The following is a 13,862-nucleotide window of genomic DNA, read 5'->3' on the forward strand; positions in this document are numbered from 1 at the left end:
CTGTCTGGGACAGAAGTTTCATAAACCAATTTGACCCAAATCCCTAAGTCTAATACTTCATTTAAGCAGGTTTATCTTATACCAGTTTCAGCTGTTTTGAAACTGGTTTATGTGCAATGGGCCTCTGTTCTGTTACAGTTTTAAATCAATTTCTGATGACCTAAACCAGTTTATGGGGAATTTCTGCCCTAGTGACCTAATGCTTTGTTGCCAAGTACCATCCTGAGAAAATGAAGAACCAATGTAAAATCAAACATTATTGGATTAGTCTAGTTGAGCAGAATAATTTTTGTTCTTCATCAGCAAACTGTTAGTAATTTACTGGTTCCTGCATGTGTGAGTAAATGCAGCATCTCTGTAAAGAGTTTTTTCTCTCTTAGTTACGGACATGCTTTCATAGACATGCTGCTTACAGATGTGGGGAAAACCCCCCCAACAAACGTCAGCACTTTACTTCAAGCTCAGCATGCCCCTGCACAGTGGACAATGCTTGCCCAGAAGAGGCAGTGCATTAGTAGGACTGGGGTTGCCCAACATCTGTATAGATTGGACACTTCAGCAGGTCTTTATGAATCAGTTATTAGATAAAAGCACTAAAAAGCCCCACTGAAGAGACGATATATACAGAGCCAGGTTGATGTGCTGCCTCTTGCGGTAAAATACTGAGGTGTGTTGGTTTTGATTTTTGTTGGTTTTTTTGGTCACATCTGTCAGCCAAAGATATTTTGTCTGTCAGGTGGAGTTAAAAGCTATGTCATCTCACCTGTGAAAATTTTGTTTTTGTTAAAGTAAGAATTCTTTTTTTATTCCAGGTTAAAAAAAACAAAAAAAACAAGATAATGGTTACTAATTGGGTGGGTTTGTTTTCATTTAATAAAATGAAAAACTTTTCCACCTAAGTTCTTTATCTTGTATTTCTGCATCTAGTCTTGGGGTGTGCGTGCACATACATGTACAAAGTTAAGGTGCTTACCTAGTAACTTTTACTATTAATCTTTCTATTGAGTTTTATTACTCAGCTATATTTAGTTTTATTTCATGATAGACTATAAGTCACCATACCATGCCTGTTAATCCATAACACTTGCAAAATAGATTAGTAATATAGCCATGAAAAAAAAGATCTTTGTGGGTTGCTAGAACCACTGCTATAAATCAGTGGTTTTCAGCCTTTTTAGAATCAAGGCGCCCTCACAAAATCTTTCTTTCACTCTTGACTAGAAAAATAGCAAAGCATTTTTCTGTGGCAAAGGAATCGGAAAGATCATAACATGTCAGAATCTGAGTTTATCTTGTGAATCATGTTTGCACACCTAACTGTGCTAACATAGCGTGGTACCCTGTAGCACCCTTGAAAGGAAGGTGTTCCTAGATGCTGTGGGACTCTGGTTGAGAATCACTATCATAAATTGCTCTTTGACAAGGTAGACTTACCTTGTCCAAAAAAAAAAAAAGGCAGTGTCACAATTTTATTTAAAAAATTAATGTAAAAACGAAGTTACCAGTTTCACCAGATACAAGATTTTTTTAAATACACAAAAATAAACTTTGCTGTGAAGCAGTTGGAGTTACTAAATATACAACATACCCAATACCAGCCCTCAGAAACAAAAAGGAAGGATTGAGCCAATGTTGCTCAGCCTTTTGGCCCCATAGTCCAGATAAGTAGCATGTGGCTGGTCTGTGTCACTGGGATTGTGGCCCTGCACTGAAAGTACTGTCCAGGGCTGCACTGTCTGGCTCTCGAAGCTACCAACAGGTCTGGAAGTTTGGCAGCATGGAAGCAGTAATTAACACTGCCACTACTCCCCACACTTTTTTGGACCTGTGGGGAGCCCCGTAGGCTGGATGACATTGGCTCCATGGGTCAGATCTGGCCCATCAGCCAGAGATTGAATACCCGTGTATTAAGCCAACTGAATTGCATGCTCTTTAATCATCCACCCACAGAGCACACTTTATTGCACAGCTACTGTTTCTCACAGTTCATATTGCATATCTAAGCCTGGCCTGCTTAATATTTCATTTATGCCCTGCTCACTTGTGCCAACAGAATGCAGTACTGCATCACATGTTTACAGCAGAATATCTTTTGAAAATGGTTTTCTCTTACAGAGGCAATAGCTTGCATACATTCCTGATTTCTATGAACTGTTCCCTGCTTTGCTGTTTCCTGCAGCCATATCTGTCTTACAATTTCTTAACATAGTTTATAATTGGGCTATAACCTTGTTTAAAATGGGTAAAGCAGAGCTTCAAATCATCATGTGGGCAAAAGCTGAACTAGTAAACACTTAGTCTTGCAGTCAAAGCATTAGACACTTCTGCTTCACAGAGCAAAAATGTTCATCTTCATTTCATTATTCATTTTAAAGAGAAAAAGTAGTAGATGGGTTTATGTGATAGTGTGTATGAAAGCATCTGAGTTCAGAATATTTTTGCAGGAGGCAGAGAAGGTATGGAATGAAATGCAACAAGCAATTGAAAATTGAGCCAAGAATAGTGTTTTAATTGTCTATGTTGTATTTTAATAGTGGCTGGTATGTGAGTGTAATCAAACATTGGTTTTATTTAGATTTTCGAGCAGGTGCTAAGTGAACTGGAGCCCCTGTGTCTGGCGGAGCAGGACTTCATTAGTAAATTCTTCAAACTGCAGCAGTATCAAAGCATGCATGGAACAACAATGGTATGACCCTTTCAATGTAGCTGACCTGATACACAATCTGACACCACAATTACTTAATTAGTAACTGATGTTTAGAATATTGTAAAGAGCAAATAGTTCAGTTTACTGTTTTAAGGACCCAATCCAATTACAAACACATTTCTACCAGGGCTGTGTGAAGCTTCGGTCGCTGATTCGATTTGGGAGAGATTCAGCCCAATTTGGCAGCCGAATCTCTGAATCTGAATTGAATCGTTAATCTCTCGGCAAGAATGGATGAACTTTAACAGTTTCTCAGTGGGCTTGGCTAACTGATGTGGATAAAGCTAAGTTGTCTATGAGTTCAGAAAATTGTTTTAGTTTAAGTTGTACTACATTATAGATTCATAGGAGTAGGGTTGGAAGGGACCTTGTAGATCTTCTAGTCCGACCCCCTGCACTGAGCAGGAGAGAGAACTGGGCTCAAATGACCCCAGCCAGGTAAATGTCGAGCCTCCTCTTAAAGATCCCCAGGGTAGGAGCCATCACCATTTCTCTTGGAAGTTGATTCCAGATCCTAGCTGCCCTGACTGTGAAGTAGTGCCTTCTAAAGTCTAGTCTGAACCTACTCTCTAGCAACATATGGCCATTATTCCTTGTTACTCCAAGAGGTGCTCGGGGGAACAAGGTCTCTCCCAAACCCTGCTGGTCCCCCCTAGTAAGTTTATAGATGGCCACCAGGTCTCCTCTCAGCCTTCCCTTGTGAAGGCTGAACAGGTTAAGGTCCCATAGCCTCTCCTCATAGGGTCTGCCCTGCTGTCCCCAGATCATGCGAGTGGCCCTCCTTTGGACCCTCTCAGTGCTGTCCACATCCATCCTGAAGTGCAGCGCCCACAACTGGATGCATTACTTCAGCTGCGGCCTGACTGGTGTCACATAGAGGGGGGAGGATCACCTCCTTGGCCCTGCTTGTGGTGCATCTGTGGATGCAGGACAAGGTACAGTTAGCCCTACTGACCGTGTTCTTGCATTTTCGGCCCATGTTCATCTTGGAGTCAGTAATGACTCCAAGATCTCTTTCTGCCACTGTGCTTTCGAGAAGGAAGTTCCCTAGCCTGTAGGTGTGCTGCTGGTTCCTACTGCCCAAGTGCAGCACCCTGCACTTGTCAGTATTGAATCCCATCCTATTTTCATTTGCTCACCCCTGTAACCTGTCCAGGTCCTGCTGTAATCTGTCCTTCCCTTCTAGCGTGCCCACCTCACCCCAAATCATGGTGTTGTCTGCAAATTTAAACAGGCTGCTCGTCACCCTGTCATCCAAGTCACTGATAAAGAAATTGAACAGCGTGAGCCCAAGGACTGAGCCCTGAGGGACCCCACTACCCACTTCCATCCAGGTTGAAAATTAGCATATGTAGCTACCACTGTTGCTATACCAGTTTTTGTACATGACAATCCAAACTGTGCCTGGACCTCAGAGTGGAAAACTAACTAACCACTTGTATGTTAAGATGCATATTTTGAATTGCTGGCAAATTGAACAATGCAGGCTGTTATTTCTCTCATGGTTGATGAGTTTTCTTGTCAAAAAGAGAGGCAAGGATATTTTTATTGGACCAACTGACTAGTTGGGATAAAGGTCGACAAGCTTTCGAATGCAGAGGATGCCCTTCTTCAGGTCTGCATTGCCTTGCATTCAGAAGCATGTTTAAGTCTCTTCCAGCAATGCAGTTGGTCCAATAAAAGAAATCATCCTAAGAAATCCTTGCCTCTTTCAATTCTTGGACCAATATAACTACAACATCACTCTATGCTACTGTAAATTTTCTCAAAAAGAGACATCGCCATGCTATTATTTTTGTGGAGAAAAGACAGTGTTTCCCCACATCTCCTTTCCTCCCAGATGGAGACTAGGTACGCTATGGGGTAAAATTCTGGTCCCATTGAAGTCAAGGGCAGCTTGTCCATGACTTCAGTAGGATCAAAATCTAATCCTTAATCATGCTATTCCATTGTTGGTGTTTACCTACCAATTAGTAAAGAGCATTACTAAATTGTTGTTTATAGTCTGCAATAGAAAAAAGGTACTTCTGCACTATGGAGGCCAGAAGACAGGAACTGAATAATGCTGTTGGTGAACACTGTTAACACCTTAGTTCAGGCAGGCAGATTATTTGACTCGAGCTGTTCATGACTCAGAAATCCATTTGACACATGATACTGGCCGAGCATTGACAGTATATAACCTTCTATCTTCCCATTTATTGAAAAAACTACAGTAAAACAGCTATTCTTATCTCGCTGTCCTCACTCACGTAAGTGTGGCATAAACTGCATTGGTGGATTTGGACAATTTCAAAGGATTATTGAAGATCAGTGAACACCTGTTACCATTTAATATAACATTCATGATTTGCTTATATAATAAGAGTAGATGTGGGTGATTTAGTTAGAGGCATATATGTGGTGAGGAAATGATGCAAAAAGAGTTAAGGGAAGATAATGGAGAGGGACTAAATTATTCAGAATTTGAGGCAAGGACAAAGCCTTGCCTTGAAGACAGTATTGACTTTTAAGGGTGGCCATTGTCATTTAGCAATTTGGTAGTTAATGACTGGAGAATGCTGTATGTTGGAGAGTGCTGAGTTGACTCTGGAGCAGTAGGGCATAGTGTAATGCAAGTGTGGCTACTGTGTATATACCAACTTCAAAAAATGAGCGCTGATGATTTTTGTTTTTTGTAAACATAACTATTAGTTAGGTATAGAATTTTAGTTTGGTATCTTAATTAAACATAATGTCCTGCCTAATTCTTGCAGAGTGAAACAGAGGACACGGATGGAGGAACTTTATCTCGGTCATATAATCCTAGTGTTGCACAGCCTATTTCTTCTGAGTATGTCTTGATATTTTTTATTCTTGTTCATTCCTGAATCTAAACATTTATTATGAATATATCTATATATTTATTATGAGTATAAATCATAAGTTAATTACTCCTGTTTCCTGCAGGAATATAAGTAATGACTTCTGTGTTTGAGAGTAAATGTTAACTGTTCAGTGTGTATAATATATACTTAAATTTGTTCAGGTAAGTGTTTAATTGTAATACAAAAAATAATTCTGATACCTATCTACAAAATCAATGAAAAAACCCATTTTTTATTTTGTATACATGTCCAGGAGAACAGTTGACCTTTAGGGGAGGCCAAGTCTGGTTCAGAAACTGGATTGTTTGATGTTAATGAGCTAAATAAAAACCATTATCTTCTTATACACTTAAGTTGTGGGGTTTTGGTTTTGACAGCATTCTACTAACATGTGACAGACACTCTGGTTTTCTTTTTTTAGTCCCATGCTGAAAACATTCAGACTTGGTGAATTAAGTAAAAGAAAGAAACTTAATACCAACACATTTTTCATTCTATATAATGAAAATACATAGTAGCTTGGTAAATCATCAGATTTAGTTTTTAATTAATTAATTTATTATATATCTTTTACAGGAAAGACATGATCCGGCAGATGATGATAAAAATATTTCGCTGTATTGAGCCTGAACTAAATAATCTTATAGCTTTGGGCGACAAGATTGATAGCTTTAATTCCCTTTATATGCTAGTTAAAATGAGTCACCATGTTTGGACAGCTCAAAATGTGGACCCCGCTTCCTTCCTCAGCACAACACTTGGAAATGTTTTGGTGACTGTCAAAAGGAACTTTGACAAATGCATTGTAAGTTTTTAAAACTAAACTTCTTATAAAATTTAAGCGCATTAAAAATGGAAGAAGAGTCTAAGCCTTAAATGTCATTGGTTTTATAAATAATTTTGTTTATTCATTGATTATGAATAAATGTAAAGTAAGTCACATACCTCCAAAATTGCATTAATGATTGGTGAGTAGTTTTGTCTTGAGCGTTTTTAAGAATGAACCAGAGAAGTTCAGCCATTTTTGAGGGATGAGATGAGAGTTTTGACACTGCAGTGCTCTAGAACTTGCCCCTATCCTGCTGGTGTGAGCAAGGCAAACATAACATAGCCCTTGAGTCACCTGATTTGCTAAACCAAATTTGTTTTATACTACTGCTACTATTTTTAAAAAAAAAAAAAAAAAGAAAAGAAAGAAAGAGAGAGCCATGTTAGTCTGAAGTTGGACAGAAGGCAAGATAGCATCTCTGTCTTGCCTTCAGAAATATATTAAATGTGGATTTAGATAGGCTTGCTAGTAAAGACCAAATGGTGTGCCCTTCTAGGATAGGTGCAGCTTCTTTTGCCAAAATACACTTTTGCTGGCACAGTCCCTATGCAAACACTTGAATTAAATAAATTGTATCATTGAAAGGACCCTTTTTCAGAAAATCTACATCTACATTAGGGCTTTTGCTCATATAAAAACAAACAAACAAGATCTAACACTGCTTACTAACTGTATAGTATCTCAGTATAAGTTTCTACTGTTATAATTACAGATGGGCAGAATTTATTAATTGTATTTATTAGTAAGAATGAAGCATAAGAAAATGCTTGGTTCCTTTCTTATTTTTACTTTTTAATTTGGTTGCATTGGACAAGTAGTTCTTTATAAAAATTAAACTTATCTTAGTATTTGCCAGTACAAGTTGCTAGTTGCTTGCAGGAAGCTGCAGAATATGTGCTTTTTTTTACATAAACAAGGAGGAAGGAAAACAGAAACTGTAAAATATATTGTACTTGTGTTCCCTGTTTTATAAAAGTCTGTTTGGGTAAAAAGGATAAAAAGAGCAGGTCACACAAAGATATAAAAGGACAATGATAAGAGTTTAGTGAAATGAGTACTTTTTTCCTATTTTCTTGTCCGACACTGTGCTTTCAACAATGTATAGATTAATTTCTTTTTGCTTTTAACTTAAGAGTAACCAAATTAAACAGATGGAAGAGGTAAAGATATCAAAGAAGAGTAAAGTTGGAATCCTTCCATTTGTGGCTGAATTTGAAGAGTTTGCGGCACTTGCTGAGTCTATTTTCAAGAACGCAGAGCGCCGAGGAGATCTTGATAAAGCCTACTTAAAACTTATAACAGCTGTTTTCTTCAATGGTAAGGTCTGTTGCTGTGGTCAGCCCAATTTATTCAAAAACCACTGCTTAGCCAAGGTGTCTTTCTTTCTAATTTGGAGGGCAGGATACATAGTTGTGCCTGAAATTATCATTAATGGCATTCCTTAAACTGGTCAATGAGGAAGACGGATCAGAAATACAATATGGCATTTATCTTGACATCAAACGCATCATCAATAGTAGATGTATCCATGTAGCAAAACTTGAGCACCCTGGCCTTATTTTGAAAAATTCTGTTTTCTACTACTAAAGCCATTTGGGTACATGCTTGTGTGATCACATGTGCTTTGCATATAAAAATGGTCTAGGAAATATTGATTGAAATCAGTTGTTGATTACAACAAGCATACTGGTTATTAACTTAAATGTTAACAAATGCATACTGGATGCAGCCATACTGAACCTTTTTTTCATCATTTTTTTTAATATAATGGGTTGGTGGGTGCTTTCTGGTGCTATAGAGTGACAGTTTGTGGATCTATCTAAAATTTAAAAAATATAAATAGATCTGTTCTAGATGTGAAAGCCAGAGACCCTTTTCTGGGGGTGTTACTGTAACTGGCTCTCTTGCACTCATCTTCCATGGTGATCTTTTCCCCCCCATAATTTGGATGTTTTTTAGTTATTTTAAGAGATGAGAAATTAATTTTCAACTTTTTTTTTTTAAGTGGAAAAAGTGGCAAATGAAAGCCAGAAAACTCCCAGGGATGTGGTGATGATGGAGAACTTCCACCATATTTTTGCCACACTGTCTCGTTTGAAAATTTCGTGTCTCGAGGCTGAGAAAAAAGAAGCTAAACAGAAATACACAGATCATCTTCAATCTTATGTTATCTACTCTTTGGGACAACCTCTCGAGAAACTGAATGTAGGTACTTTTGAAAGCCTGTGGGTAAAGGTCAGAGGGGGGAGCATCTGGGGAATGTCATGGTGGGCATCTGTTACAAGCCACCCAACCAGAAGGAGTAGGTGGACGAGGCCTTCTTTCAATGACTGACTGAAGCTTCCAAATCACAGGACTTGGTTTTCCTGGGACTCTAATTTATTGGGACATCTGCTGGGTGGGGAACACAGCAGTGCACAGACAGTTCAGCAAATTCCTGGAGCACTGGGGGTGTTGGTTATAGCCATGTTGGTCTAAGGACATAGGCAGAAAAGGTTATTTGGGTGACTGTGATATTTTCTACCAACTAAATTATACCAGCTAAATAGTTGGAAAAATTGTTCTTTGCAAGCTTTCGGGCACAAACACCCTTCTTTTGGCATAGGGAGAGTCTGCTGGTGTTACACTTCTGTTGCACACAGGAGAACACACTAAGCCAATATGCAAAATGCAGGTTTATGAAAATGGAAACTCGTATCAGGGAAGATCAAAGGGGAATATTTGGGATAACTTTTGTTACAGATAGTAGGCCAACTAGGGGGCTGGGTGCTCTTGCAAATTTTCCTGATGCAGTAGAACATTGGTGCTCAACATTTTTTTCCCACTGGGCCAGATGGTGGTTACGATCAAGCCTTTTAGGTAGACACTTGGCTGGGATTCAGTTAGGTTGATAATGTCTTGAGCAGGGGGCTAGTTTAGATGACCTTATGACAGGAGTGGGCAAAATGCAGCCCGCCAGGCCATTCTATCCAGCCCAAGGGGCTCCTGAAAAGTTTAGAAAATTAATAATTATCTTCTGGCTGCCTGTCATGTGGCCTTTGATGGCTTGCCAAAACTCAGTAAACAGCCCTCCACCCGAAATAATTGCCCGCCCTTGCTTTACGAGAGCCTCTTCCAGCCCTACCTTCCCATGATGCTTTGAACTGTATTTCTGATGAAGAATATATTTTTCTCCAGAAACTGTCAAATGTGCACAATGTGCATTTGCACTACCAGGCAGATAAGAATGAGATATCTCCTTGTTTTGTTAAATTCCAGTAAGAATGGCTACTTAAGGGGCTACAGTTTTTACCTGGAAAAAAGTCTAAAGAGCTCAATCAATGGCTTCTTACTAACATGTTTTAAATATTATATCCAATCTGTTGTGTCTTGGAAAAGGAGGGCATCTTTCTTTGCTATAATTTTCATTATTGTTCTTCACTTTTAGATGTGGAGCAAACATCCTGTTTCTAAATTACTTAAGTCTCTTATCTAATTTCCCAGAAAGGTCCCAGCAATCCAGTTGAACTGTAACATGGTTACTCAAATTGCCATTGCTCAAATCATGAACGAGACTTTATAAAGGGGGATAAGGCAAGGTGCTGCATTTATTGATCATGAGTTAGACATAGAAGTTTGGGCACACTATTCATACAAGCACATACAAATCTTCATACACATCATTACACATAGGCATACACAAAACAACTGTTTCATTCACACACACACCAGATATAGTTACCAGCAATAGTTGCTCAATATAAGCCCACTGTGGCCAACCCGGGCTTATTGAGTAGATGATGATTTGAAGATAACAGCTGGAGTGGGGTGAAGAGATGCATCTGTGCTCTGATGAAACAGCAGTAGAGAAAGAGACTTACCCAACTTTGGCATTTTCAAAGTTTTTTTTTTTTTTTTATAGGGACTGGCATCCTTTGTTTCAGTGCTTTGGGGTTTCTCCATACCCAGCTTCTGTTTTTGTGGTGGTTCTTCTTTTGTCTTCAGCTTATCTGGCAGGATGGGTGCTTTTTTTCCCCTTGTTATCTTCTTTGTGCCCCAGGCCCCAGAGGGATTCTTCAGCCAGTTATTAATTAGTTTACTGACCGGTAACTTACATTTGGCGCTTTGTTGTCTACATAGACAGTTCTATCTTTTTTTCCCACCTCTATGCCATTCACTCTTTTACATGCACTCATACATAAAGGCTATGCAGAGTTCATTCACTTTTATGTCTAGCAGAAGGGTACAAAATGGAGTTTTCAAGTTGCTTACAGGACAAGACTAACATAATTACATTTCACTATTATTACAGTATGTTAACATCAGCTACATTAGTTCAGTTCATGTTACAACATGGTTTCTGGAACACCCAGATTACTTCAGCTCCATTTGAGATGATTGTGATAAAGTAATTTAAGCTAAAATTAGTTTTGTAGCTTATTATAAAAGCGTCTATAAAACTGAATTATTTATGATTAAGAAAAAAGAAGTCATGGAGTTGTGTGTATATGATCTGTTTAAAAAAAACACAAATAACCTTGCCAGAGTTGCTTGAGTCAAAGTATGGCTTGCTTTACATACATTTTTCTAAACCATTTTCACCCCTTTTGACAAGCTGGGTGGGGGTGAGGGGAATGGCACTGGTTGAGGGGAATGGGAGATTGGCAGGAAATATTCCTTATTATATCATATGCCTTTAGGAAAAGCATCTTATTTTCATGTGGATGACTACAGTTCCTTATTTTTATGTGAAACTCTGCTACCTTTCCATGCAGTATTACCTCATTAACTAAGCAGTGTCCAGCTGGGTCAGTACTTAATGGAAGGTTTCAGGGAAAGGGTCATTTTTCAGGAAGTGGTTTCATTTTCCTTTGGCTAATGTTTTAGAGCAGTGGCTCTCAACTGTTTTAGGCTCAAGGCACCCCTTATTAAACTCAAGGCATCCTTTAGAAAACATCAGTTCTTAATTTTCACTTGATTTTTGCCTACATAAAAATAATAGAGCAATTCTATTGCAAATAACTTGAACCACAACAGGTCAAAATGGCTTAACATTGTGGATTCCTATTTGAAAGCTTTGGCGTTTTCTTATGAATCATATGTGTACACACCTCATAGTGACAATAGGCATGGCACTCCTAAAAGGATCTCAGGGCACTCGAGAGCTACTGGTTTAGAGGTAGCTAATGTTTTATAGGTGCTGTGTCAGATCCTTAGTTTATGTAAATCAGTGTAGTATAACTGAACTCAATAGTTTCCTTTCCCCCCCCACCCCCCCAGGTTATGCATATCAGCCTTTCCACACTTACTTGAATCACAAATGATTTGGTAATCATTAACAGTTCTCTTTTACTTCAGCATTTCTTTGAGGGTGTTGAAGCTCGTGTGGCACAAGGTGTAAGAGAAGAGGAAGTAAGTTATCAATTAGCTTTCAATAAACAGGAGCTACGAAAAGTTATAAAGGAATATCCTGGTAAGGAAGTGAAGAAGGGATTGGATAATCTGTATAAGAAAGTTGACAAACATCTTTGTGAAGAAGAAAACTTACTTCAGGTAATATTATAGCAAATATTGGATATAAGGAATAATTTTACACTTCAAATTTGTTTTTATATATGTGTATGTATATATATGTATGAACATTTGGCAGCTGCATGGAGTCTGTTCTCTAAAGTGGAACTGTATATGAAAATAAGGGGAAAATTAGTGTAAGTTGGACCACGGGAATGCTGCATAAACTTACAACTCTGTATTAAGAGCATTCCAGGAAGGTTATTAATAAACAATACTGTATTTGCCATCACATAAATGTTACCTTTGCCTTTTCCCACTTATGGGTTGTGTTTGAGCTTCAGAACTATCTTTAGGGAAATTCTGGCTTTCAGGAGCATGCCTGCCCTCCTTGGGGGACTGAGTATGTTGAGAAGAGTTCTGTAAAAGGGCTCTTGCACATTTTGAAAGACCTGATATTGATCAGTGAGGGAGATGAGACCAAATTAGATGGACCATCTGTCTGAACAGGAGACTACTACTTCAGCACAGAACTTATTTTCAATTCATGTTATCTTTTAATACAGTAATTCTTGGGGCTCAGCTATGGGATTTTTGTGTGTTCATTTGGCTTAATTTTGTTTTTATTTGAAGTAAAAAAAAAAAAATCTAGTTTTTTGTTTTTTGAGGAGGCAGAGCTAAGCCACTGACTGCTTTGAGGGCTTTGTGATGGTATTTCATTATTTGCTTGGTTAATAACAGGATATTTGTCCTTAACACACTATCTACTTTGCAATAATAAAATATTTTAATGTTGGGTTTTTTGTTTTTTTGTTTTTTTTTTTAAACGAGACCAACCCCTACACTTTCTCTTACCTCATGATGTTTTGGTAGAAGTTTTATAAAGGTTAGACTAATAGACTGTTGAAGAATATTTTTTTCTATTTTAAGGAACAGCAGTTTTTGCCTCCAAATTTAAGTGCAACTTCATTGGCAATGTGTAGGGGGTACACGCAGGTGCACCTGCAACCCGAGATTGGTGGTGTACCCTCTAAAAGAAGCGCCAACACTGCTGGTGGCACAGGCAGTTGGTGCTTGCTTTTTCTCCCCTGCCGACACTTCTGTGGCTTGCCTGCGGGTTATCACCATGCCGCCCCCCCCGCCCCCCTCCCCCAGCCTCCAGGGCACATATTGTTCATGTGCAGCTTGCTCTCAGTTCACTTTTGTTGTTGATAATTTCTGCCTTTCCAAATTCCCCATTAACTACTGAAAAAGCATAAAGCTAAAGCCATGGTTACATCTATACCTCAATGCCATTTGTCCTTTTCTAAACATTTTGCTTTCTACTCTGACAGGTTGTATGGCATTCTATGCAAGATGAATTTATACGCCAATACAAGCACTTTGAAGGGCTGATAGCCCGCTGCTATCCTGGGTCAGGTATTACTATGGAATTCACTATCCAGGACATCTTAGACTACTGTTCCAGTATTGCACAATCTCACTAATTTCTACAAAGAGAAAGATAAGCTAACAGGAAAGCTTGTGATAGGAAAAAAAAATCATGCTCTTTATAAATGTTACTTACTTTGCAAAGATGGAATTACAAGCATCTTAAGCTGTCCTATAAATGTCTATTTACACTCCCATCTCGTGTGTCTGAATGTAGAATAAAAAAAGTAGCAGTATTGCTTTCGAGTGGGTAGTAGCAATACTTTAAAGCCATGAATTCCACAAAACACTTCAGATACTATTTTCTTCCTCTTTTATGCATATGTTTATTTATACTTCCCCCCCTCCTAATGGCAACTACCCTTGTAAATGTGTAGCACATGGAAATGACACTACCCTCCTATCTTCAATAGTACTTTATATCATGGAAATTATGTAACCATTAAAAGATTGTACAGACTTTTTCTGTCTCTGGCTGTAATATGTGGATGTGGCATTAATCCAAATAAAATGATAAATTCATGTTTTGAGAAGGTAA

The 13,862-nt window shown here is 38.4% G+C and overlaps 1 protein-coding gene across 6 annotated transcripts in view; it reads left to right on the forward strand.

Moving 5' to 3' along the window:
- LOC109322174 (exocyst complex component 1) overlaps window positions 1-13,862 on the forward strand; it is a 54,959-nt gene extending 41,097 nt beyond the window's left edge. For all 6 annotated transcript variants that reach the window (XM_019553109.1, XM_019553108.1, XM_019553107.1 and 3 more), the window contains 7 exons: window positions 2,576-2,686; window positions 5,464-5,540; window positions 6,151-6,379; window positions 7,537-7,720; window positions 8,409-8,608; window positions 11,741-11,935; window positions 13,228-13,862. In XM_019553109.1, coding sequence (XP_019408654.1) covers window positions 2,576-2,686; window positions 5,464-5,540; window positions 6,151-6,379; window positions 7,537-7,720; window positions 8,409-8,608; window positions 11,741-11,935; window positions 13,228-13,380 — 1,149 coding nt within the window. In that variant the 3' untranslated portion in view covers window positions 13,381-13,862. The remainder of the gene's footprint in view (window positions 1-2,575; window positions 2,687-5,463; window positions 5,541-6,150; window positions 6,380-7,536; window positions 7,721-8,408; window positions 8,609-11,740; window positions 11,936-13,227) is intronic.

This window comes from Crocodylus porosus, unplaced genomic scaffold (genome assembly GCF_001723895.1).
Source record: "Crocodylus porosus isolate Cpor-Errol unplaced genomic scaffold, CroPor_comp1, whole genome shotgun sequence".
Lineage (NCBI taxonomy): Eukaryota > Metazoa > Chordata > Crocodylia > Crocodylidae > Crocodylus > Crocodylus porosus.